Raw genomic sequence first — 23835 nt, forward strand, 5'->3', positions numbered from 1 at the left:
AGGCCATTTTCCTTGGATCACACTGTCTGCCTCTAAAAGGTCTTCTTTATTTGCTATAAAAGAAAATCTATTACTTGAACAATAAGAAAAATAAAGTTCTCCGGCTTGTTTCTTTTTTAAGACTCCCTGCTGAGGTCTAGGCCATGCCTCTGGAAGCTCCCCGGAGAGCAGTGTCAGCGGGGCCCCGGGTGTAAGCCCTGGAGGGATGAGGAGAAGGCAGAGGAGAGCCCAAGGAGCCCCGCTGGAGGCCAAACCTAAACAGACGTCAGCTTCCACCTTCAGGGCAGGGGCCCCATGCCCCAAGTTCCTAGGTCATCTCCTAGCATTAGCTACAGCACTGGACAAGGGGGTGCAGACCAAGAGTTGCCCCAATTTCAGGCTCACTGTCAGGAGAAGTTAGTTTCCTCAGCCCTGCTTTCCTCTCTGTATCTCGGCCTCAGGGTGGCTCACCCCAGGCTGACTCAAAAAATTCTGGCCAAGACTGCAGTGAGTGAACATTTGAAGTGCCCATCAGAAAGCCCCCCGACTTCTCAGAAAATACAGGCGCCTCACACTGTTACCCAGGGCTGTGGCAGCTGCTGCGCCCACCAGGGGTCATGGAACCATCTTCAAACATCGGCCAGCCTCCGCGGCTTCAAATACAAAATCAGTAAAAGATGGCACCTTGCTGTGCCCTCCCTTGGGCAGGAAAGCAAGGCCCTTAAGAGTGAGGCAACAGAGACCTTAATGATCACCGTCCTGGGGGCCAAAGGGGGGCCGTCCAGGGATGGTCCTCTTTTACCAAGCCCCGAGACCCCATAAAATAAGGAGGATTCTGAAGTGAGCAGCCAACGCAAATACGTATATGCCAAACACTGTGCTAGGGCGATGAGGACTAGAAACCAAAGGTTGGTGAACATTTGATCAGGGAGACAACGCTGGTCACAAATAAGATAATAAAACAACAAAAGGCCCAAAATGCAGCACTGACCATAATTATCAGTTTTTTAAAAGGACAGTACAAAAAATTATCAACATGGAGTGGACAAAGACGGAGAAGGGAGAAACATCAGAAAAGACTTTACAGAAGAGGTAAGGGGAGTGAAAATGGTTATGAAATGAGTGTATCACATTATATTTACATTTATTATATTGACATGTTACATTTAGTACATTGTACCAAATGCTAAATGACATGCTCTTCTATTTCAGAGACTCACTGAGAAGTAAATATTGCAACCTCTTTAGTAACAAAGGTCCATTTCTAACCACCTCAATTCTAATTGAGACACTCCATCAACCATCACCAGAAAGTCACCTACCTGGGTACCGTCTCCCAGCTTTACACATGTACTTCTTACTCCACGGTTGACAAAAGTAAAAGCCAGTTCCAGACCAATTCCAGGAGAAAGCCAGTAAATAAATATCCCCCTTGGTTCCCCCAAGGCCAGGAACCAATCCCTAGAATGGTCACTAGGGAGACTATGGGCTCCTCCTAACCAATTATGGCCCTTCCCATAGATGAGGTTCAACCGCAGGGTTTATTAATCCATAGTTTATGCCAGGCAGAAAAAAAAATGCCTGCTGGAAGCAAGCCAGGATATATATGTATGTATGTATGTATGTATGTATGTATGTATGTATGTATGTGTGTGTGTGTATATATATATATATATACACGATTGGTAGAAGGGCAATTAGCAGTATCTATGAAAATTCTAAGGACAGACTCTTAACCCAACAACTCCACTGCTAGGCATTTATCCTACAGGTGGACTCACATAAATAGGGTGCTTTGTTGCAGATGAAAAAGAAAGGCCTGAAATGACCCCGAATAGGGCACCAATTATACAGAATAAGGTGCAGACACAGAAGGAAACTTTAACTGAAAAAAGCCAATTGGATCAGACCTTGCATACTGTCTAGTTTGTGGGGTTTTAAAAAAAATTTTGTATGTTTTTATTGTTTGTAGTTGCATTAAAAATATCTAGGGAATTAAAAAAAACAAGGGGGGAGTAAAGTAGGGAATATTTAAGCTCTTCTGTACTGCTTCAATGTTTTTACCACGAGGTTTTTTTTTTTCCCATTTTAAACACGTATAAGAAAAATACTTGAGCAATGAGAATTCATGAGAACATAGCCCTAAATTACTCTCAGCAGTGAAGAGAGTGTTAAAGGAAGACTCACTGATTTTCAATGGGCTGTAATCCCTACTCAGGAAGTAGCCTGATACAGTTAAGAGTGGTTTTCATGAGCAAGGCCTGAAACCTAAATGGTTTCTCATTAATCATCATTTAATCAGAAAACCAAAGAACTTTCCACACTCCATTCTGCAAGCTGAGTGCATAATCAAAATTTTACCAATGCACTTTCCATAATTTTAAGGGGCAAAAATACGTAATATAATCAAAATACAATCCAGCACATTATGACTTGGATACCTTGTTCATTAGATGCTAAAATTTCCTTATTTCTATAAGGAAAAAAAAGCTGTGAAAGGCTTAGATGCACACACATGAATCCTCAACAAAGCTCTGCATGTAACAGCAAAAGCAAAAGTAGAAACAAAACAAATGTACACAACAGGAGGCTGAGTGAATAATTTATACTGTAGCCATACAATGAAATGCTCTGCAGCTCTATATCATAGATATAGAAAGATATCTGCGGTGATTATAACAGCATTTGTGGCACAGCCCTATTTGAAAAACGATACACATATTTATACACACGTGTTGGAAAAGGTTAGAAGGAGCGAAAGCATAATGTGAATTGTATCAACAGTTATCTCTGGGCAGTTGGATTACAGGAGATTTTGTATGTGCATATTTCAGCTGATCTCTATTCTAACTTTTCTATTAAAAAACATTTTTAATTGTGTGATTTTTGACTTTAAAAAATGCTGGCTATCTTATCCTTCCTTGGGATAAGAACCCAATGTTCTTTTGTGGAAGTGAATTCCACGTGAAATGTGTTGCTTGTCCTCTTTTCTGCCCCTTTGTGGGGCTTCCAATAGTTTTTCTGGTGCTTTAGAAACTAGAGAGAGAGGGAAATGACAGGTCTAACCAGGGGCAATTGTGTCGCAGGGTACATTTGACACTGCCTGAAGACATTTTTCACTGTCACAACTGGGGGAGGAAAGGAGGTGTGTGCTATTGGCATCTAGTGGGTAGAGGTCAGAGATGCTGCTAAACATCCTACAGTGCATAGGACAGCCCCACAATAGGCTTAAATAGCCAAAACTGTCAACAGTGTCGAGGTTGCGGAATCCTGTGTTGGGGTTAATGAATCTCCAGGTGACGTCCTAATGCTCCATAAACAGCACCCTCGAGGTATAAACTAGTATATGTAGGATGCATAAACAACAAGGTCCTACTGTACAACACAGGGAACTATACTCAATATCCTGTGATAAACCATAATGGAAAAGAATATGAAAAGAAGAATGTCTATATGTGCATAACTGAGTCACTCTGCTGTACAGCAGAGATTGGCACACCATTGTAAATCAACTAGACTTCAATTTTAAAACAATAAAATTTAAAAACCCCCACAGCACCGTCGAATAGCTGCATAAGGCGTGGCTGGCAGGGTAGAAAATGCTGATGGAGGCAGAATATCTGCGTCGAATCGGGGATCAGCTCCTTTTCTGGCTGTAAAACCTCAGGCAGGTGACCACATCGGCCTGCTGACCTTGCATCCTCCTTCCGAAAATGGAAATACCACCACCCACGCCACAGGGCCAACAAGAAGTTTCAACACAATACAGTAGGAGAAAGGGTTTTGTTAATAATAAAGCACCAGGCATTTGTGAACAGTATTATCACTTCGGGCTACTCATCATCTAGATTCACCAATGAGCTCACACAGAGGATTTCAATGGGTCTTCGCCTAGCACACTCCTACTGCCCTTAGTCACACATCACGGCGGTGACTTTCACTAAAGACTGGGACTGGAAAACATCAAGAACGCTGTTTTTATACTACATGTTCCTTGACCTAAATTGTGAAGCAGCAGGACTTAGTGGTCAAATGACAAGATCTGAAGTTTCAGAGTGAAAGAATTTATCAGGACTTCCCTGGTGGCGCAGTGGTGAAGAATCCGCCTGCCAACGCAGGGGACACAGGTTCGAGCCCTGGTCCGGGAAGATCCCACATGCCGCGGAGCAGCTAAGCCCATGTGCCACAACTACTGAGCCTGCGCTCTAGAGCCCACGAGCCACAACTACTGAGCCCGAGTGCCACAACTACTGAAGCCCGCGCGCCTAGAGCCCGTGCTCCGCAACAAGAGAAGCCACCGCAATGAGAATCCCGCGCACCACAACGAAGAGTAGCCCCTGCTCGCCGCAACTAGAGAAAGCCCGCGTGCAGCAACAAACACCCAACGCAGCCAAAAATAATGTATATAAATAAAGTAAATAAATTTTTTAAAAAAGAATTTATCATCTGAACCAGGACATTTTGGAATGAAAAGGACGCTATCGATGTCAATGCTAGGACAACAGGCAGACACCAGGACAGTCCCCTGGCAAACAGGGACATGAGCTCACTCTAAAGGTAAGGATATTCACAGTGCCCACCTCAAAGGCTTGTTCTGATGACTAGATCAGATAAAAGAGGCAAAGCACATAGTACATACTAGTAAGTGCTAGCTATGGTTTTTTTCCTTTCTCCCTCCATTCATCCAGCAAGTACTAAGTGCCCTGGCATGACGCTCCGCTCCAAGAAAGGAACAGTAAGTCATTCTTTTTTTTTTTTTAATAAATTTATTTATTTGTTTATTTTTGGCTGCATTGGGTCTCCGTTGCTGTGCGCAGGCTTCCTCTAGTTGCGGCGAGCGGGGGCTACTCTTCATTGCGGTGTGCAGACTTCTCATTGCGGTGGCTTCTCTTGTTGCGGAGCACGGGCTCGAGGCGCGCGGGCTTCAGTAGTTGTGGCACGTGGGCTTCAGTAGTTGTGGCTCGCGGGCTCTAGAGCACAGGCTCAGTAGTTGTGGCGCACGGGCTTAGCTGCTCCGCAGCATGTGGGATCTTCCAGGACCAGGGCTCGAACCCGTGTCCCCTGCATTGGCAGGCGGATTCTTAACCACTGCACCACCAGGGAAGTCCCAATACAGCCACTCCCTATCCCCAGCAGGGTGCCTCCTCTTGGGCCACAGTGTGTGTGTGTTACAGTCCCAGGACTTTTCTTGCACAAACACAGTCATGACACATGCAGAATTAAGCACCAACCCACAGTGAGCACCACAGGTCAAGAGCTTATCTAGTCCACAATGACTAAAGGATTTTATTATTATCCCAAAGTCCCTGATTCAAGGACGCTTCTGCAGTTTGACAAAATTCACTATCATTTCATTTCACCAAGGGCATTGATTACTCAAATTTTGTAACAGCATGTAATGTTTAAAAGCCCAGTAAATGCTCTCTTTCATTTCTGCGGACATCCCATTACAACGAACTGTGTACAATTTGTCCACCTAGACAGCCTTGCAGAACACACATATTACGAAAGCTGAGTTACTCTAGCTTGCGTTTGTATTGAGATGCATTTATGTCTTTCGCCAAGAAATAAGCAGTTTGCTTCAGTGTGCTAGAACAATTTTCTCTAAAAGTTAATACCCCCCATGAGAGGTAGACGTTCCTTATTTCACACAAAAGTTCATTGGCTTCTAGGGGCCTGGGACTCTAATTACAAGTTCCCTTCCCTCCTTCCCATTCACACCCCTCCCCCAAAGTTCAGTAAAATTGGTCTCAATTACTATCACCACCCCAAATTTCAGTAAAATTGGTCTCAATTACTATCACCATAAATCCTCACACCTGAATGTTTCCATATCCAACTTCGGGGCCTGGTCCTTTCCCCCTCCTCCTCGTTGTTCATATTTTGCCAGGCCCATGCTCAGCCAGCCTCCTTTTCTGCCCATTTCTGACAGCCCTTACAGGAGCCTTGTTCCATTCCTTGGGTGGTTGTTAGATCTAAAATACCAGTCAGGCCCCATCACTGGAAACACAAAATATCGATCTAAAAAGAGAAATTCTATCAAGTAAGCTGGATGTGCATAATTCAGAACAAATCGTGGGCATACCTGTTTCTGTTGTACTCCATGCCTGCCTGTCTTGATTCAAAGAAGCTTAAATCAGTGGTGTGTGTTTTGATTTCATGGTTACACAGATATGTTCAGTTTGCAAAACTTCAACAAGCTTACTCTCATGTGCATTTTATATATGTATGTTATACTTCCACAGACATTTTAGAAAGTAGCTTACATCGTGTAAAGCTCTATGTAAAGTAAGCATATATTACATATCACCTACACTAGTGTTTGTCAAGCTGTTTCCAAAAGAGTTCCGGTTGCCGTCAATTACTGGGCCATGCAATCAATTTAGAAGGTCCACATTATATTTAGTGTCATATCTCTTTAGGATACTTCTGTCTGTGATCGTTTTTCAGACCTTCCTTGTTTTTGATGACCCTGAAAGTTTTAAGGGGTAATGGTTATGTATTCTGTGTCACTTCCTCTTTTGGGATTTGTCTGATGTTTTCCCAGTGGTTAGATTGAGTTATGTATTTTGGGCAGAAGACTGCAGAGGTAAAGCGCCATAGTCAACACATCATGTCAAGGGTACATATTATCAACATGACATTGATATTGACTTCCATCACCTGACTGAGATAGTGGTTGTCAGATTTCTCCACTATGAAGTTATTCTTGTTTCCCTTCTTCCATAATTTAAAAGGAAGTCATTATGCATAACCTAGACTTAAGGAATGGGGATTTAGGCTCTCTCTCCTTGAGGTCAAAGTATCTACATAAATTATTTGGAATTCTTTGGCAAGGGGTATTTGTTTATTTGCCCCATTTATTTACTTATTCAATCTTCTTTCCATCAATATGGACTCATGGAAATTTACTTTATACTTTAGGTTTTAATCCAATACTAATTTACTTTGTTATTCAAAGTATTTCAGCTTTGGCCACTGGGACCTCTTCAGTTGGCTAATTAGTCCCTTTGACATACCTCCCTCAATGTAGACTTTTTAAAAATCACTTTCTGGCACTACAAGATGCTCTGTCTCATCTTGTATATTTCCTGCTTCAGTCCTGGAATCATTTTTCCAAGGAGCCTTGGTTACTTTGCTAGAGAATGTTTTTAGAAACCTAAATCTGACTGCTAGGTGTGCTTTTGCTACTGGAGATTCACTTCTTCTAGGTCCTGTCAGCTGCTAGAACATGAAGCATGTTAGTACATGTGTGTACTAACCTGTATATATACATATATCTATAAATACTTAATATATGAAATCATCTGAATCTATTTTCAGCTAAACATGAGTTCAAATTAATGTCTTCAACTATAAATCATTACCCCAAGAATCATTCTAGCCTATTCACTTCTATAACCTCCCGTCTAGTCAGTGAGAAACTTGGCTCTCCCATCTGCCATTCATTTACTTAATTGTTAAATTCCAGTACAGATGTATAACAGTATCAGAATTTCTAACCTGTACCCCCAGGGGAAACAGCTTCATCAACTAAGGTACAGCACTTATGTGCAGTTTCTTTTGCCTTTACTCTTACAGATTCTACTCATTTCCAAAGTCATTTAGGGCCACGCTTTACCCCCATCCCCTTCACTAAGATTGTTTTATGCAATTATAAAACAACTAGGGCTTCCCTGGTGGCGCAGTGGTTAAGAATCCGCCTGTCAATGCAGGGGACACGGGTTCGAGCCCTGGTCCGGGAAGATCCCACATGCCGCGGAGCAACTAAGCCCGTGCGCCACAACTACTGAGCCTGCGCTCTAGAGCCTGTGAGCCACAACTACTGAGCCCGCAAGCCACAACTACTGAAGCCCGTGTGCCTAGAGCCCGTGCTCCGCAACAAGAGAAGCCACCGCAATGAGAAGCCCGCGCACCGCAACGAAGAGTAGCCCCCGCTCGCCACAACTAGAGAAAGCCCGCACACAGCAACAAAGATCCAACGCAGCCAAAAAACAAAAAAACAAAAAAAAAAACAACTAGACTAGCTTGTCACAGTATGCATTCCTTCCTAGGATCACTCAACTACTTAAATGATTTTTAAAGTTTGCATACATTAATATTTACTCTTTGTTCTGCAAACTACTCTGGGCTTTCACAAATGCATGTCATGTATCTAGCATCGAAGTATTATACAGAATATTTTGACCACCCTAAAAATTACCTGTGTTTCAGCTAGTCAACTCTCCTTCTATTCCCTAAACCCCTAGCAACCACTGATCTTTTCACTGCCTCTACAGTTTTGCCTTTTCCAGAATTTCCTATAATGTGGGGTCATACATTATTGTGCCTTTTCATACTGGCGTTTTCCACTTAGCAATATGTATGAAAGATACATCCAGACCTTTCCATAGCTCAGTAGCTAATTTCTTTTTATAGCTAAATAATATTCCAATGAATGTACTATAGTTTGTTCATCTATTCACCTACTGAGGGGCATCTTGGTTTTTTCCAGTTTCTGGCTATTATGAATAAAGTTACTATACATTCATGTACATGTTTTTGCGTCAACCTAAGTTTTCAAATCAGTTGGGGAAATATCTAGGTGCATAAGTACTAAGTCATATATATTTAGCTTTATAAGAGTATGTTAACTTTTTAGGAAACTGCCGAACTGTCTTCCAAAGTGGCTGTACCATTTTGCACTCCCATAAGCAATGAATGAAAATTATGGTTGCTCTGTAACCTCATAAGCAGAGGTGAAGTGTTGTTCAGATATTATTTTTAATTGGGATATATGTATTCTTATTTCTAAGTTTTAAGTGTTCTTTTTAATATTTTAGACACGAGTCCTTTATCAATGTGTTTTTGAAAATATTTTCTCCCAGCCTGTGGCTTGTATTATGTAGAGAACAAACGTATGGATACCAAGGGGGAAAGAGGGGTTGGGATGAATTGGGAGATTGGGATTGACATCTATACACTATTGACTCTATGTATAAAATAGATAACTAATGAGAACCTGCTGTATAGCACAGGGAACTCTACTCAGTGCTCTGTGGTGACCTAAATGAGAAGGAAGTCCAAAAAAGAGGGGATATATGTATACGTATAGCTGATTCACTTTGCTGTATAGTAGAAACTAACACAGTATTGTAAAGCAACTATACTCCAAAAAAATTTTTTAAAAAAGGAGTGAAATAAAAACAGTTGAGTTCAAAAAAAAAAATTTTAGAAGGTCCTCACCAGCATTTTGTGTGTGTGTGAGGGGGGGTAAGAACACTTCACTTGAGCCTACCTTCTTAAAACTTAAGTGCACAACACAGTACTGCTGCACAGCAGAAGTTTACAGCACATTCATCTTGCATAACTGGAACTTTATACCCACTGAACGGCAACTCCCCATTTCCCTCTCCTCCCAGCCCCTGGCAACCAAGGTATGGAAACAACATCCATCCATTGATGGATGAATGGATAAAGAAACCATGGCATATATATACAATGAAATATTATTCAGCCTTTAAAAAGAAGGGAATCCTGCTATATGCTGACCAGCATTCTTTGAAAAGAACAGAGAATGAAAGGGTGCATCACACACAGTGAAGGCAACTACTGCTTCAGGAAGTGTTTTGCAGCTACATGTATGCGTACATATATGCACATGTGTACTGTATGTGCACATGTATGCTAAGTTGCCAGACTGTTTTTTAACTGTAAGACATAGTCCAAAAAAAAAAGCCTTGGGGCTTCCCTGGTGGCGCAGTAGTTAAGAATCCGCCTGCCAACGCAGGAGACACGGGTTTCAGCCCTGATCTGGGAAGATCCCACATGCCGCGGAGCAACTAAGCCCGTGCGCCACAACTACTGAGCCTGTGCTCTAGAGCCCACGAGTCACAACTGCTGAAGCCCAGGCACCTAGAGCCCGTGCCCTGCAACGAAGAGTAGCCCCCGCTCGCCGCAACTAGAGAAAAGCCCACGGCACAGCAACGAAGACCCAATGTAGCCAAAAATAAATAAATAAATTTATATTAAAAAAAAAGCCTAAGAGGGAATTCCCTGGTGGTCCAGTGGTTAGGACTCCACGCTTTCATTGCCGAGGGCCCGGGTTCAATCCCTGGCTGGGTAACTAAGATCCCGCAAGCCGCGCAGTGAGGGAAAAAAAAAAAAGCCTAAGGAACACTGAGTACACCAACAAATAATACGTGGATTTGGAAGCCAGAGAGACCTGGGTTCTGATTCTGGCTGGTTATGACCTACCTAACCTCTGTGAGCCTCTATCTCACCACCTCTAAAATGGAGGTAATACTATTTACTTCCCGGAGTTGGTGTTAAGGAATCAATGAGCTGGCAAACAGTCCACCAGAAAGCACTTAGACACCATCCCCACCCCTGCCGCCATTTACATGGTGCCCTGGGCTAGGTTCCGGAAGGACGTTTAAAGGAAATATACAAAGATGGGCACTGTCAACGCCAAGCCCCCATCACAGGACCCCTTCAAGCCTCTCAGGAGAACAAATCATCACCGTTTGAGAGCCGCAGGGTGGGGAAGCTATTGCCCAGCACACTGGCTGATAAATCATCCAGCTTTGGATTCTGACCAGAGGGAAAAATCACTTTCCAAGATAAGAGTGTTTTCCCATTATTCTTGGCAGGAGGTGGGGAAAGGCAGAAGGGGAGGAAGGCCTTGGTAAAGAAATACGCATTTGTTTTAAGCAAATCACTTTGAAGACGGGTGGTTTTCATTTTGAGAAAAAAAGTGATGCTTAAAACAGAGGGTGACTCCTGATACCAGCCACGGGCTTGCCAGGAGAGGGAAACGGGGCCCTGGGGTCTGGAGTGCTCCCAAAGTGCCAGAGCAGTGACGGAGGCACATGGGGTGGGGAGGGTCTGGCACAGAAAAGAGGGGACTAACTTCATCAGCTTGCAGTCGCACACTACTTAAAAGGCATCCACTGTATCAGTCATCCAAAGCCTCTATTCATTCAACAAATATTTGTTGAGCATCTACTATGTGTCTAGAACTGAGTTAGGCGCCGGGGATACAGTGGAATAAGACAGAGAAGGCCTCTGCCCGCACCAGGGCTGAAATTCCAGTGAAGGAGACAGCAAGTGCCAAGTAAATCAATGAGGCAACAAGGGATTTACAGGCTGTGATGTAAGCGCCCTGCAAGAAATAGATGTGGTGATGTGACGGGAAGGGAGAAGGAAACTTAAGATGGAGGAAGTCCCTTTAGATAAGATGGCTCAGGAGGGCTTCTCTGAGTAACACCTGAAAGCAGAGCAAGAGCCAGCCAAGCAAGAGCCAAAGAAAGGGTGCTCCCAGGAGAGAGCACCTCAAGTGCCTGGGCCCAGCAGCAGGAAGGGGCTCAGCAGGTGCCGGGGTGGCCAGGGCGGTGGTATGGTAGAAGGAAGTGGCCAAGTGGGAGGGTGACCACGACGAGGCTGGAAAGATAGGCACGGGCCAGATCATACAAGGCACAGCCGGCGGTGGGCAAGAAGGTGGATTCCAATGAAGAGCAACAGAGAGCTACTGAAGGTTGGTACATTGTGATACATGACTTTGATGTTGATTAAGGAAAAAAAGGCACTCTTAAATCATTGCACACAAAGTGTACAGATGATACAATGTCTCCAAAATCAACGATAAAAATTATCACTGTGTTAGAGCTCATGGGTACAGTTATTAAGGAGTCTTGCCAGTTAGAGACAAACTGTTTTAGCCTAAATATGAGATGAAATACATGGAATTCAATGGGGGCAAAGGGGTGGGAGAACTTGTAACTGACAAGGGAACACTAGTATTAGCAATTAACTCACAGTCAGCAAATATAAAGCACACGGTGAAACTAATTAACAAGACAGGCTCTAGAAAATCCCCCTAAACAAGCGAACACACATAATGGTGGGAAGGCAGCTGGGAATTGACCCATGTGCATGGAGGTTGCCTGAATCCATGAACAGGATGACTGAAACAACTGGACGTAAAGTCATCACAAAGTAGCTCTACACCTACTTCGGAATCAGAAATCAGATAAATTGCTGAGCAGCGTTCTTCAAGGTTTATCTTTTCTTTTTCTTCTCCTTGGGGCCGGCTGAACATAGGTATTGATAACGTGGAAATTCAAAGCTGAACCAGAAATGGCTCTTCTGAATGATCACTCTCCTTCTAGGACTCACAGCACAGCGTCCCCAGCCCCCATGATCTCTAAGGCAAATAGATCTGTGAGACATGAGCGTGACCCACTCACACCTTCTCCCCGACACCTCCTTGTTCTGGGGAGTCATGTACCCATGAATAAAAGGGCAACCAGGCCAACTGGCCGACCTCAAGATAAACCTATGACACCAACCAAGAGAACTCGACATCCACAAAGGCTGCCCCCAAACAAGCTGGGGACAGCAACATGGGTGGCATTTCAGAGCCCAGCACACTGCTTGCACTGATGGTCTAATATCTCACTGAGGAAGGAGAAGGGGTAAAGGAGGGCAAAATACATCGCTTAGGGAGTGCTGACCAAGTGCCAGGTGCTTTCACGCTCATCACTCCAAATAATACAGCAATCCCATGAAGTGCAGTGATCACAATTTTCAAATGAGAAGAGTAAGACCAGGAGAGATTTTTGTTACTGGCCCCAGGCTACAGTTAGCTGAGTGAGGATTTGAGCCTTGCCTACCACCTGGGCTGGCATCGAGCAACAGGCCAGTGGTATGAAAAGACCCCGATCTAACTTTCTGTCCTGCCTCCCTGTCATTCTCCTCTCCTGCCCCCTTACTCCTTCCCACCACAGGAAAGCTGGATTCCACACCTGGCTTCATCCCAGCCTCCCAACTCTGTCAGCTGCCTCAGAAATGTTACCTGCTCCCAACCCTTCACAGGGACACTTCACCCGTGAAAGGGCCACCTGCAGGCGTGGGGACTCGGGGGTGGGCTTGGCTGACTGGGGTTGTCTCGTGTGCCGTGTCCCCTGGAAAAAACTCATTGATAGCGGTCAGGAGAAGGAAAGAGCCATCCCGCCAGATGACAGGCCTGTTCCAAATCTTTATAGGTGCCGCTACCAAAGGGGCTCAGCCAAAAGCCACTTCTGTCACTGAGGAGGGCTTGGGGAAAGAAATTCCCTTCCTCCGCAAACAAGAAAACTGAAACACCCGAGTCCAAATGGAACACGGTGTTGCTCACCATCTCGGAAGGACTGAGCCAGGACCAAATTCCCCATCGTGCCTCCCTCCCGGCCTACGAAGCAGTCGGGCAACAGGCTACAAAAGAGGCAGACATAATAACAATCGAAACAGATGTATGGCCTACTTACAATCTCAGATGCATCGGCAGCACTCGGGGCTTTGGCTGCGGAAAGCTCCATACCGCGGAGTATGAAATGGTGAGAGCGGGCTGCCTGTGTCTGAACTCTGGGCAGGAGTGTGTGTTCCCTGCTCGCCGAGAACTGCAAGTCTCTGTGATTCACTTGGCAGCAGAATTATTCTAAGCATCCTGTCCCGTACCCAGCCCACCCGCCCCTCCCGCTACACATTCACACTGGGTGGGTTTTTTTTTTTTCCTCTCTCTGCGCTTATTTCTGTCACAAATCGAGTGAAATGCGTTTTTTTTCAAAATGAATCCAGTCTCTGGCACTTGAGAGTGTGGAACCTTTATGACCCCGGGGAGAACGAGGAAAAAGAGCCACCTAATTAGGAAGAAGTTGTAACTAACATCAGAGAGGAGAGCTGGAGAACCACAAAGTCTGCAGTCACAGCAAAATGGAGATTATTCGAGACAGCTGAAACACTCCACCCAGCCTCCAGGAGGGGACATGCACGGGAAACAAAGGGCATATGGTGTTTGCTTTCTTCAACATCCGTTCTCACCATTAAGAGCTGCACCAGCAAACGCTCAGTACTTACATGAGGACAAACCTCACTCCAAAACAGACTTGAAAATACAGCTCATAATCAAATAAATGACTGTGCAAAGCAGAGGCCTACCTTGATTTTTCTACTACATATAAAGCACAGTTTAATAAAGTCCAGATAACTGGCAGAATGTCTATTTGGCTTAGTGAAGTGTGAATTATACTTGAAAGAAAGTCAGTTTTTGTTAATTCCAAGTTCATATAGTAACTCGAAAACTGACATATTCAGGACAGGATTTTATTTTTTTTCCTCCAGGAGAGATTCCAAGGGGCTAACTTAATAACTAGATAAGAATGATGTTCTATTATTTACTACTAGTGACATTTAAACATTTCTATCCTAAAGCAAACAGGTTTTTCTAAAGAGACTTAAATCGTTAATATCCCACATAAGTTAATGTTACCACCATTCCCACTACTGCCCACACTATTACATCATCCAAAGGTAAACTTCAGAGCACTCCCTGACCAGACGGTGATGAACTCCTGAACTGGTGAGATCTGAATTGATGACACTTTTCACAGAGACGTAAGGCTAGGGTCAGCTTCAAAAATGCTCAGGTACCATTACTCACAAGCCTACCCAGCAGAGTCCACTCTTGGTCACAGGTGCCCACCTATCCCCCATAGAGCCCATTCCCAGCTCCAGAGTGGCAGCCTAATTAATTGTAAGCCAATTATTGGTTCAGGGTGGGCAACAGGAACTAAGCTCACCCAATCAGACTGCAGGAAAGGGCTCCTCCTACATACCAGCTATGAACAAGGAAGCAGAGGGCCCCGCTGCCAAAGGATGCCATCCTACAACTGCCTGACAACCACAGAGAAACCAGCCCTTGGGTGAAACTACTGCCAGACCGATACCATGGCAGAGAGACAGCAAGAACACAGGTCTATGATGTCACATTAAGCAGCTGATCACACTGCCCTCAGGGTCCACCCTACCTGTAGCCTCCCGATTACTGAGATAACAAATATCCATGTTTAATCCAGTCCCAGGGAGGTTTCTGTTACATGTGATCTAAAGCACTGCTGACAGGAACGGTCTGGGGAGCCAAGAGCAAGAGTTTGTAATGTGGCAAAAGAGACTCCTCTAAAGTTAATAAAACACTCACAGAAAACATTCCGCTTAATGTTAAAGAAAAGGGAGAAATTACAAACATGAGTGGTTGCCTAGGGCTGGGTGTGGAAATGGGAGTGACTGCAAATGGGCACAAGGTTTCCTTTGGGGGTGATGGACAAGTTCAAAAATTAGATTGTGGTGATGGTTACACAACTCTGTAAATATACTAAAAACCACTGAATGGGACACTTCTAACGGGTAAATTTTACAGTATATAAATTAGATCTCAATAGAGCTGTTTAAAAAAAAGGGGGGGCTTCCCTGGTGGCACAGTGGTTAAGAATCTGCCTGCCAATGCAGGGGGCACGGGGGGAAGATCCCACATGCCGCGGAGCAACTAAGCCTGTGCACCACAACTACTGAGCCTGCACTCTAGAGCCCACGAGCCACAACTACTGAAGCCCACGTGCCACAACTACTGAAGCCCGCGCGCCTCGAGCCCGTGCTCCGCAACAAGAGAAGACACCGCAATGAGAGGCCCGCGCACCGCAACGAAGAGTAGCCCCCGCTCGCCGCAACTAGAGAAAGCCTGCGCGCAGCAACGAAGACCCAACGCAGCCAAAAATAAATGTAATAAATAAATAAATTTATTTTAAAAAAAAAGCTACATGGGAGCAGATGCTCATTCAGGAGAAGTCACAGGTTGAAGAGACTTTTCCTCCATCCACACCTGACGGCAGCACGCCCCTGCTTAAAATCCTTCCTTCAGTGCTTCCTGATTCCCCGTAGACTCCAAGTTCCTTACAAAGGGACGCAAGGTCCCTGTCACCTCCCGACCTCACTTTCCCCACTTCCCATTTTACTCGCTGGCGAGGCTCACTTCCAGAAACTCATCAAATTGTTTCCCCTCTGCCTCTGCTCACAAGGCACCTGCTTCCTCGCTCGCTCTAGCTATCCTCTTCACCCGATCTAGTCCTTCCTATCGTACCCCGGCTCTTAGGTCCCCTCCCTTTGGGTTCCCTGAGCAGACTGACTGCTTGTCACAATGGGTGAAAAAGTATGTTTCTGGGTCTATCTCTCCCACCAGGCTAGACTCCAGGGCCTAGAACAGCACTCCAGACATGAGAGACACTTGATGGACACCCACTGAACTGGTCTGAGCTTTCTCTTTGGGGAAGGACACCAGCTTCTCCTATAGGTCCCTTGTGTCATTGACGTTGGGGGTGGGAGAGCCAGAGGTAGGTCCTGAGTGTCCTGGCTCCCACCCACACCCACTTTCCTAGAGCGACTTCAGGCTCAGAAAGGGACACAGGGGCCCACAACATGTACATGCCACCCTGTAAGAAATCCCTGTCTCCGACCATGCTGAGCACTTCTGCTTCTCGGCTCAAACGCTCCCTGATGCAGAAGGTAATGGTGACAGTGCACAACATCTCTCTCACTGTGTACAAGCTTTCAAGAAAAGGAAGAGCAGGAATGTCTGACTTTTTTTTCTGATTATGGAATGTCCCTTATTTTTTTTTAGCCCTTAGACAAGGTAAGGAACTGGGGTACCGAAAGTCACAAACGCAACAAGAATGGGAAACACTTGGTTTTAAAGCAAGACTACACATTTTAAAAGGGACCCAATAGATGCAGGAATGTTGGCAAGATCGTCTCCACCTGGTGTCTGATCTTCCTGCAGATCTCAGGGGGAAAGATTAATAGCAAAATTTAAGAAATGTTAAAAGGCCAGTTCCTGGAGAGTCTCGGTGTTCACAAAAAAGAAAAAGTCACTCTGTGAAAGGAACAACCTGCAGAAACCCACCGTGGAGTTGGTGCTTCATCACAACAAAGATATGGCCCAGCCCTCCTGCTTGTCCCGGCTCTCGCTCTCGGAACACCACCAGAAATGAAACTCCAACACAGGAGAGCAAGGAAAGAGCTGAAACAACACTTCAAATATTCGCAATGGTAATTTCAACTCCTACCTCATAATCATGACTCCTCTTTCCCATATTTGGGCCCCAGCTTCCCTGGACACACTCCGGGAGCCTTCACAGACATTATCTAATGCTAAGCAGGTCAGCAAACCAACCATTAAGTACTCTCCTTTTTCTCTATGCTCCCTGATTTAAGCCAGTCTGGGCACAATCTTAAAGAACTGGTCAATTCCCTTGGCGGGGGGGGGGGGGGGGGGGGGGCGGGCGGGCTTTCTCAGGGAGTTTAGATCAAACAAGAAGCCCTTGGGATGTCAGATAGTTTGTCTTCAAAGCTGTCATTATCCCCCTTCTCCCCCCCCAAAAGAAAAACAAAGGTGACAGATTTATTACCAAATCACTTCAGTAGCTTTTTTTCTCCCTAAATACCTGCCTAGCCTCAGCCCCTGTGACTCTAATCCAATCAGTTTGGTGTGTGGCCTGGGAATCCATGGTGTTCAAACTCCCCCAGGTGATTCAGGGGATCAAGACAGCCCCAAAATAGAGGGCTGGGTGAAAAGGGTCAGTTACACCCTTGCTACTAAAAGAAGCATCAGTCTCGGCCTTCCCCCATTCACCCAGCCTAGACCCCCTGAATCCGAATCTGCATTTTAACAAGATGGGAAAGGATGGATCCGGAAAGCTGGAAGGCACGATAGAGTTTGAGAAGCTTGGGCTACACCATCACCTGGCTTCACAATCTCCTAGGCTGTGTTTTGTTTGTTTCCCCTTCACAATTGAGAGAAGCAGCAGTGGGAGGTCACCATCAGAATTCACATCCCACGGTTTGTCAGGATCTTACTGATGAATGGCAAAAGGGCCAAATCCGGCTCCCTCCCTCCCACCCTCCCAGAAACTATTAGATTAAATGTAAAGGGAGTCAAAAGACTAGACACAGCCTGTTTTTTCAATAAAAGCAATACATTTTTCCATTTGTGCTGGCAGCGTCAACACTTACATTACTGCGCATGTTTAAAGCTACCAGCCACATTCGATTCCTGCACGGGCACAGCAGCAGGACCTGCAAAGTCTTTGAGTATTAAAGAGCTCTGCGTGGACCCAAAGCACGCCAAGGTGAATAATTCTTAGGACTCATGAGAACTATTAATTGCATCCATTCTTAAAAATCAATATACTTCAAGAAACTTTTAAAAAATTCATATGCTTATTTCTCTTGTTCAAATAACATCATAAGGCATTCACAGGAAGTCGTGGTTCCAAGTGAATGTAGCTGCGTATTAAAAAAAAAAAAATCTCTCAGCAGCCTAACACCCAGCTCAGCAAAGATTTCTAGCAGGTTCTTAGAACCTGACAGATTATGGTACCAGGTACCCCTCATGCTAATTAAGCTCCACATTGTTGTTGCTGTTGTTGTTTTAATGTAGCCAAGGCCACCCAGACAATCCTGTACCCCTGCACCATAGTACAGTCAGGAGTGAGAGAGCATGGACTCGAGTCAAACCACCAACAGGTTCAAATTCAGCTCTGGCATTGACTATTTGTTCTCCCCTGGGCAAGTTACTTAACCTCTCTGGTCCATGGGAAATGCTGTATAAGAGCAGACCTACTAGAGAATGGACTTGAGGACACGGGGAGGGGGAAGGGTAAGCCGGGACGAAGCGAGAGAGTGGCATGGACATATATACACTACCAAATGTAAAATAGATAGCTAGTGGGAAGCAGCTGCATAGCACAGGGAGATCAGCTGGGTGCTTTGTGACCACCTAGAGGGGTGGGATAGGGAGGGTGGGAGGGAGGGAGATGCAAGAGGGAAGAGATATGGGGACATATGTATACGTATAACTGATTCACTTTGTTATAAAGCAGAAACTAACACACCATTGTAAAGCAATTATACTCCAATAAAGATGTTAAAAAAAAAGAAATGTTGTATAAGAGTTTGCTGTTTTTCCCTCCCAGTATGTAGTACCATAAATGGTACAGATAAGAGAACTATGTACACAGGAGGTGCTCACTTATTACTACTGGTTAGAGAACACTCCACCCAGATTGCATTTCCTTCAACGAATGTTTCATTACCCAACACGAGTAACCTTCTGGTTGTAACAAGAGAGGTGCTTGCGGGAAAGTTTTTTTTTCTTTCCTCTAATGGCAAAAAAAAAAAAGAAAGAAAGAAATCAATGAATATGTAAAGTTCTCCCCCTCAAATCGTGTACTTAATATGGTTTATTTATATTATGACTTATTTATTCTCAGTGGATAAGCATTATTATAGAAAAAATTATGAAAAGCATTTGAGCAGGTGAAAAATGCATTCTACAAAACAGGAGACTGGTACCAATGACATAACACTTACTGAGATCACAAATGCTGCTTTCCAGAACGTTCTGGGTAGGCAAATGCCAGACAACTGCCTTCACAGTATTAATACTACATAGTAATATATGTAGTAGTAAGACAGCAGAGGGAATTGGGATGTTGAAACTGTTTAAGCTACCCATTTTCATCTGTTTTTAAGCACTCATAACAAATGAACAAATGATAGATCATTCAGTGTATTTATTAAATCCACTTCCCTGGGCAGTTTCACTAGCCAACACTTTAACGTAAACTGAGTTACCCTAAGAATTAAACAATAGTGTTCCTTTTTTTTTTTTTTTTCCCCCACCAGAGGCTCACTTTCAGAATACCCATCCTTCCAGTTAGTTCTTACGAGGCAATCATGCGAAGTTGGGCTACTGGTGTTCAGATACCAAGGCTGACCTATAATACAGCTGCAATCTCCATCAAGTCAGGTAGCCTCTGTGGGCTTCAGCTTTCTGTCTGTAATACAGGAATAATCACTACCTGGGGTGGGGTTGGGGTGAGGATTAGCTGAGTTAATGCACATTCCCTACAATTAGGAGAGGAGTAAGTAATACACCCTTACTGGATAAATAATAAGGCCTCTACTCACAACAGCAAATTCACATTCCTTTTCACTCTGTGCCAGGTCCTGAAGTGGTTATAAAAAAGGTATAATAGGCTCTCCCCGTCCCCCAAAATGGGGGGGGGGAGGGGAGAGGAGTAATTACTGTCTGTGTTTAAAAAAGAGAAGAAGAATGTGAGCAGAAGGGAACCCACCCACTACTTCCTCCCTGGGTTAGCCTTGACAGTGACTCAGCTGCAAGGGTCGCGCTCATCAGCAATATCTCCCTAGCACTGTGACCTTCTAAAGCTGAGGGGATCCAAGCTTGTTCATGCCTCAGGGCCTTTGCACTGGGTGTTCTAGACTTAGATGGCCTGAGTAATGGCAGGAACCTCCTCATCACTCAGGTGTGAGCTACAATGTCACCTCCCCCAAGAGGCCTTCTCTGATGACTCTGGCTGAAACAGCTAACACACTACACCGGTCAGTCAACTCTATCCTTTCCCCCTCCTGTATTTCTTTGTTGCATGTTTCACGGTTTATGGTTTGTTTGGTTTTTTTTTTTTTTTTTTTTTTTGCTTGTCTGCAGTTAGGCTCTCTTTCCTCTGTTAGAATGTACGCTCTCTAAGGGCACAGACCTTGTGAAGCACGTTCCTAAAATGGCACCTGGCACATGGAGGGCACTCAGTGGACAGAGCTACGTAATACATGTGTTTGATAGTTTCAACAGCTGTGTCATATCTGCATCTGGTTCTGATGATTGCTTTGTCTCTTCAGACTGCATTTTCTTGCCTTCTGGCATGCTTGTAATTTTTTGGTTGAAAGCCAGACATTTTGTATAGGGCAGTAGCTAACTGAGGTCAATGAGCCCTTAGTGTGGGGATTTATGTTAATCTAGTCAACAGTTGGGCTATGTTGACGTGTGTTGTTCCTATGGACATCAGAAACTTCAAATTCCTCTAGTGATCTTCTTGTTTTTGGTCCCCCTCTTGGCTTTGGGGATTCCCTTTGTACTGCTCCCCAGAGAGAGCCTGTCCCTAGCAGCTCTCCCTGCTATGATCCACTGTTGTTACTCCTGAAGGCTTGTTAGCATGCTCGGGGCGGGGGGGGGGGGGGGTGCGGGGGGAATGGGTTCTCGAATATCCTAAGCCTCAGTCTTTGGAGTGCACATGGGGCCTGGGCCTGTGTCTGGGAGGTGAGGGTTCGCCTTCACAAGCGCTTCTGCCCCTCTTCCGGGGACAGAGCTCCGCCACCCCTTTTCCCCAGCTGCAGGGGGTGCCCTCCAGCGTTCTTAGTCCACAGCCTTGACGCCCTTCTCCATGCAGATTAAGACTTTTTTTAGGTGAGGTGGGGGGCTGGGGGCTGAGTGGAATTCCTTCCCCCAGCTGCAATGGCATTTCACAAGTGCCCTCAGACCATGTCCTTCCCCCTGCAGAATAAGCCTTTTGTTCCTTAAGGGACAAGGGTCTGAGTGGATTTCTCAATGGCTCCTGAGCCAGTACCCCCAGCCCACACCGTGAGTTTTCTCTGGATTTTCCTCAGTCTTCCCTGTGAGAGCCAGGTGGGGTTCCTGGAGGGAAAGCCTGCAAAAGGGTGGGACCCCCTTCTACCCCAGTGCTGCCCCCAGGAGCTTCGCACTCAAGCTAGCCCACACTCAGCCTCCGGCAATCTGTCAAAACTTTAGCTTCATCTTTCTACCTTACTGCTATGGTGTCTGGTGGCTTCTGTCTCTAGTAAACAAAAGTCTTGTGTCTCAGAAAGTGCCCCCCTCTCTCTCCAGATTTTGAAATGGCCGTTTGCTCTGCGAACTCAGTTCTCTGTTAATTTCTAGTCTGTCCAGATTTTTTCTTATAAGCGTGGGAGGGACGTTTTTGCAGCTCTCTCCATCTCTGAGCTGAAACCAGAAGTCTCTTTACTGGTTTTTAAAGAATCAAAAGTAAGTATGAGAAAATGGTAACATTTGATAAAACTAGGTGGTGTGTAGGTAGATGTTGTTTATATTCTCGTGTCCTTCTATTATTTTAATATTTCAGTGACATTTCAAGATCAAGGTGTGGGTGGCCACGGTGGAAAACAGCACTACTGTATAAATAGACTGAGATATGTATACAACATCTGGTTCTTGTTCAACAATATATAGAAATCACCTGAATTTTAAAAAACAACCATCATTTTTGGCAACACTTCAGAAACTGTCATGAAAATATATAAATCACCCCAATACCATTAAAATTTAGTGTTAAAGAACTAAAACAAGAAACTAAAATAGAAAAATTAATGCCCTGAAAGAGAACAATTTGTGCATGTTTATAAATCAAAGTACATGACAATATTACATGTTAATTGGTTCACTGTCCTTTAAACTGATAGCCAACCATTATTATTCATATTCATGGGAATTTGAAGTTACTAATGCATGTGCCTGTGGACCACAAGGTCATTCAGCAAGTGCTGGATCCCAGGCCACAGTATATCAGGCAACACGTGGGAAGCTAACATCGCAAATCTCGGACTGCCACGCCTCCCCTTACCTGCATTCCTAATTTAATATAACCGTTAATCGCATATAAATGAAAGCAGCAATGGCTTGGTAAGATCCATCTCATGCAAAGAACTTTCCCTTTTACTTAAATAATTCACTACCTTAGATAATAGCAAGTAAATTATATGCTATGAAAATAAATGAACCATTAATGACTCCAAAACTTCAGATTAATCTTAAGGATTGTATGTTAAATTCAATTAAACTAGATGAATATTTAACACACTTCTTCTCTATACTTACGACCATTCTAGCCACTCTGGGGGAAAAAGTGGGTAGACATGAATAACCTACCGATCTCTGCCCTCACAACAGACCCCATGATGGGTTACAGGGCTGAGAGGAGCCTGCGTGACCACGCAGTCTGGGAATGGCAAATGCCTGGCACAGGCGAAGAAGGGCCCTACGGTACGTTGCATTAGCAAAGAGGGTGACTTTTAATTATTTTTATGCTTTAGTATTCACTTGTACATGCCAATTAAAAGGAAAAAAAGGAAATATCATTTTTAGTAAAGTGGATGCGTTTGGCTTTTATTATAATGAATGAAGACAGGCCTAAGTTTGCCTGTAATGAGCCTTAAATGGGATGACTCCACCAATGATGAATCCGTAGCTTTAATTACCATGTGTGGCTCTGTTAGATGTACCCCAGGTAGAACTGGAATCAGGGTGACCAGTTAGACAGCTAAATAACACACTTTCCCCTGCCTGAGAACCATCGCTTGCCAACTGTGCTATGTCATTACCAGAGCTGTTTACACATCAGCTACATCCCTGCATTGCAACAGGCTCGAAATTAAACTGCACCTCCAGCTCGAGGGCTGGGGGTGATGTTCGGCTGACAGTTGGCAGCACCCTAGACTGATGGTCACCTTAAAATACCTGTTAATGGGGCTTCCCCGGTGTCACAGTGGTTAAGAATCTGCCTGCCAATGCAAGGGACACGGGTTTGAGCCCTGCTCCGGGAAGATCCCACAGGCCCCGGAGCAACTAAGTCCGTGCGCCACAACTACTGAGCCTGCGCTCTAGAGCCCGCGAGCCACAACTACTGAGCCCGAGTGCCACAGCTACTGAAGTCTGCGTGCCTAGAGCCCGTGCTCTGCAACAAGAGAAGCCCCCGCTCGCCACAACTAGAGAAAAGCCCGCGCGCAGCAAAAAAGACCCAACGCAGCCAAAAATAAAGATAAATTTTTTTTAAAAAATACCTGTTAATGGAACCCATTCAAATTCCAGCTTTAAAAAAAGGATGAGTTAAATTGAATAAAAAATATCAGAGGCTAAAAGAAAGGTATATGGATTTTTAACCACCACTGACAGGAGAAGCTCACACTATAATTGCACGGATTATATGTACCAAAGAGATCATCTGTCATGTGACACTTTGAACCAAATAACAGAGTGTTCCCTGAAAAAAAATATCAATAAGCACAAAGAAGCAATTTCTCAACAGCTGAAACCACACAAACCTGACATGCTCCAGGTTCAAATGTGTTTCAAAATTCATATTATGTGCCACCAGAGCCTAATGTCATAATTATTCATTT

At 44.6% G+C, this 23835-nt stretch overlaps 1 protein-coding gene across 5 annotated transcripts in view; it reads right to left on the minus strand.

Annotated features, from left to right (window-relative positions):
• Positions 1-23835, minus strand: part of SH3KBP1 (SH3 domain containing kinase binding protein 1) — a 337779-nt gene that overhangs the window by 244017 nt on the left and 69927 nt on the right. Inside the window, exon 1 of one of the 5 annotated variants that reach the window (XM_059911026.1) lies at positions 13266-13362. The exons of the other annotated variants lie outside the window; for them this stretch is intronic. Coding sequence (XP_059767009.1) covers positions 13266-13316 — 51 coding nt within the window. The 5' untranslated portion in view covers positions 13317-13362. Of the gene's footprint in view, positions 1-13265; positions 13363-23835 lie in introns of those variants that run through there. 5 annotated transcript variants of the gene reach the window in all.

The sequence above is a fragment of the Balaenoptera ricei genome, chromosome X (genome assembly GCF_028023285.1).
Source record: "Balaenoptera ricei isolate mBalRic1 chromosome X, mBalRic1.hap2, whole genome shotgun sequence".
NCBI lineage: Eukaryota > Metazoa > Chordata > Mammalia > Artiodactyla > Balaenopteridae > Balaenoptera > Balaenoptera ricei.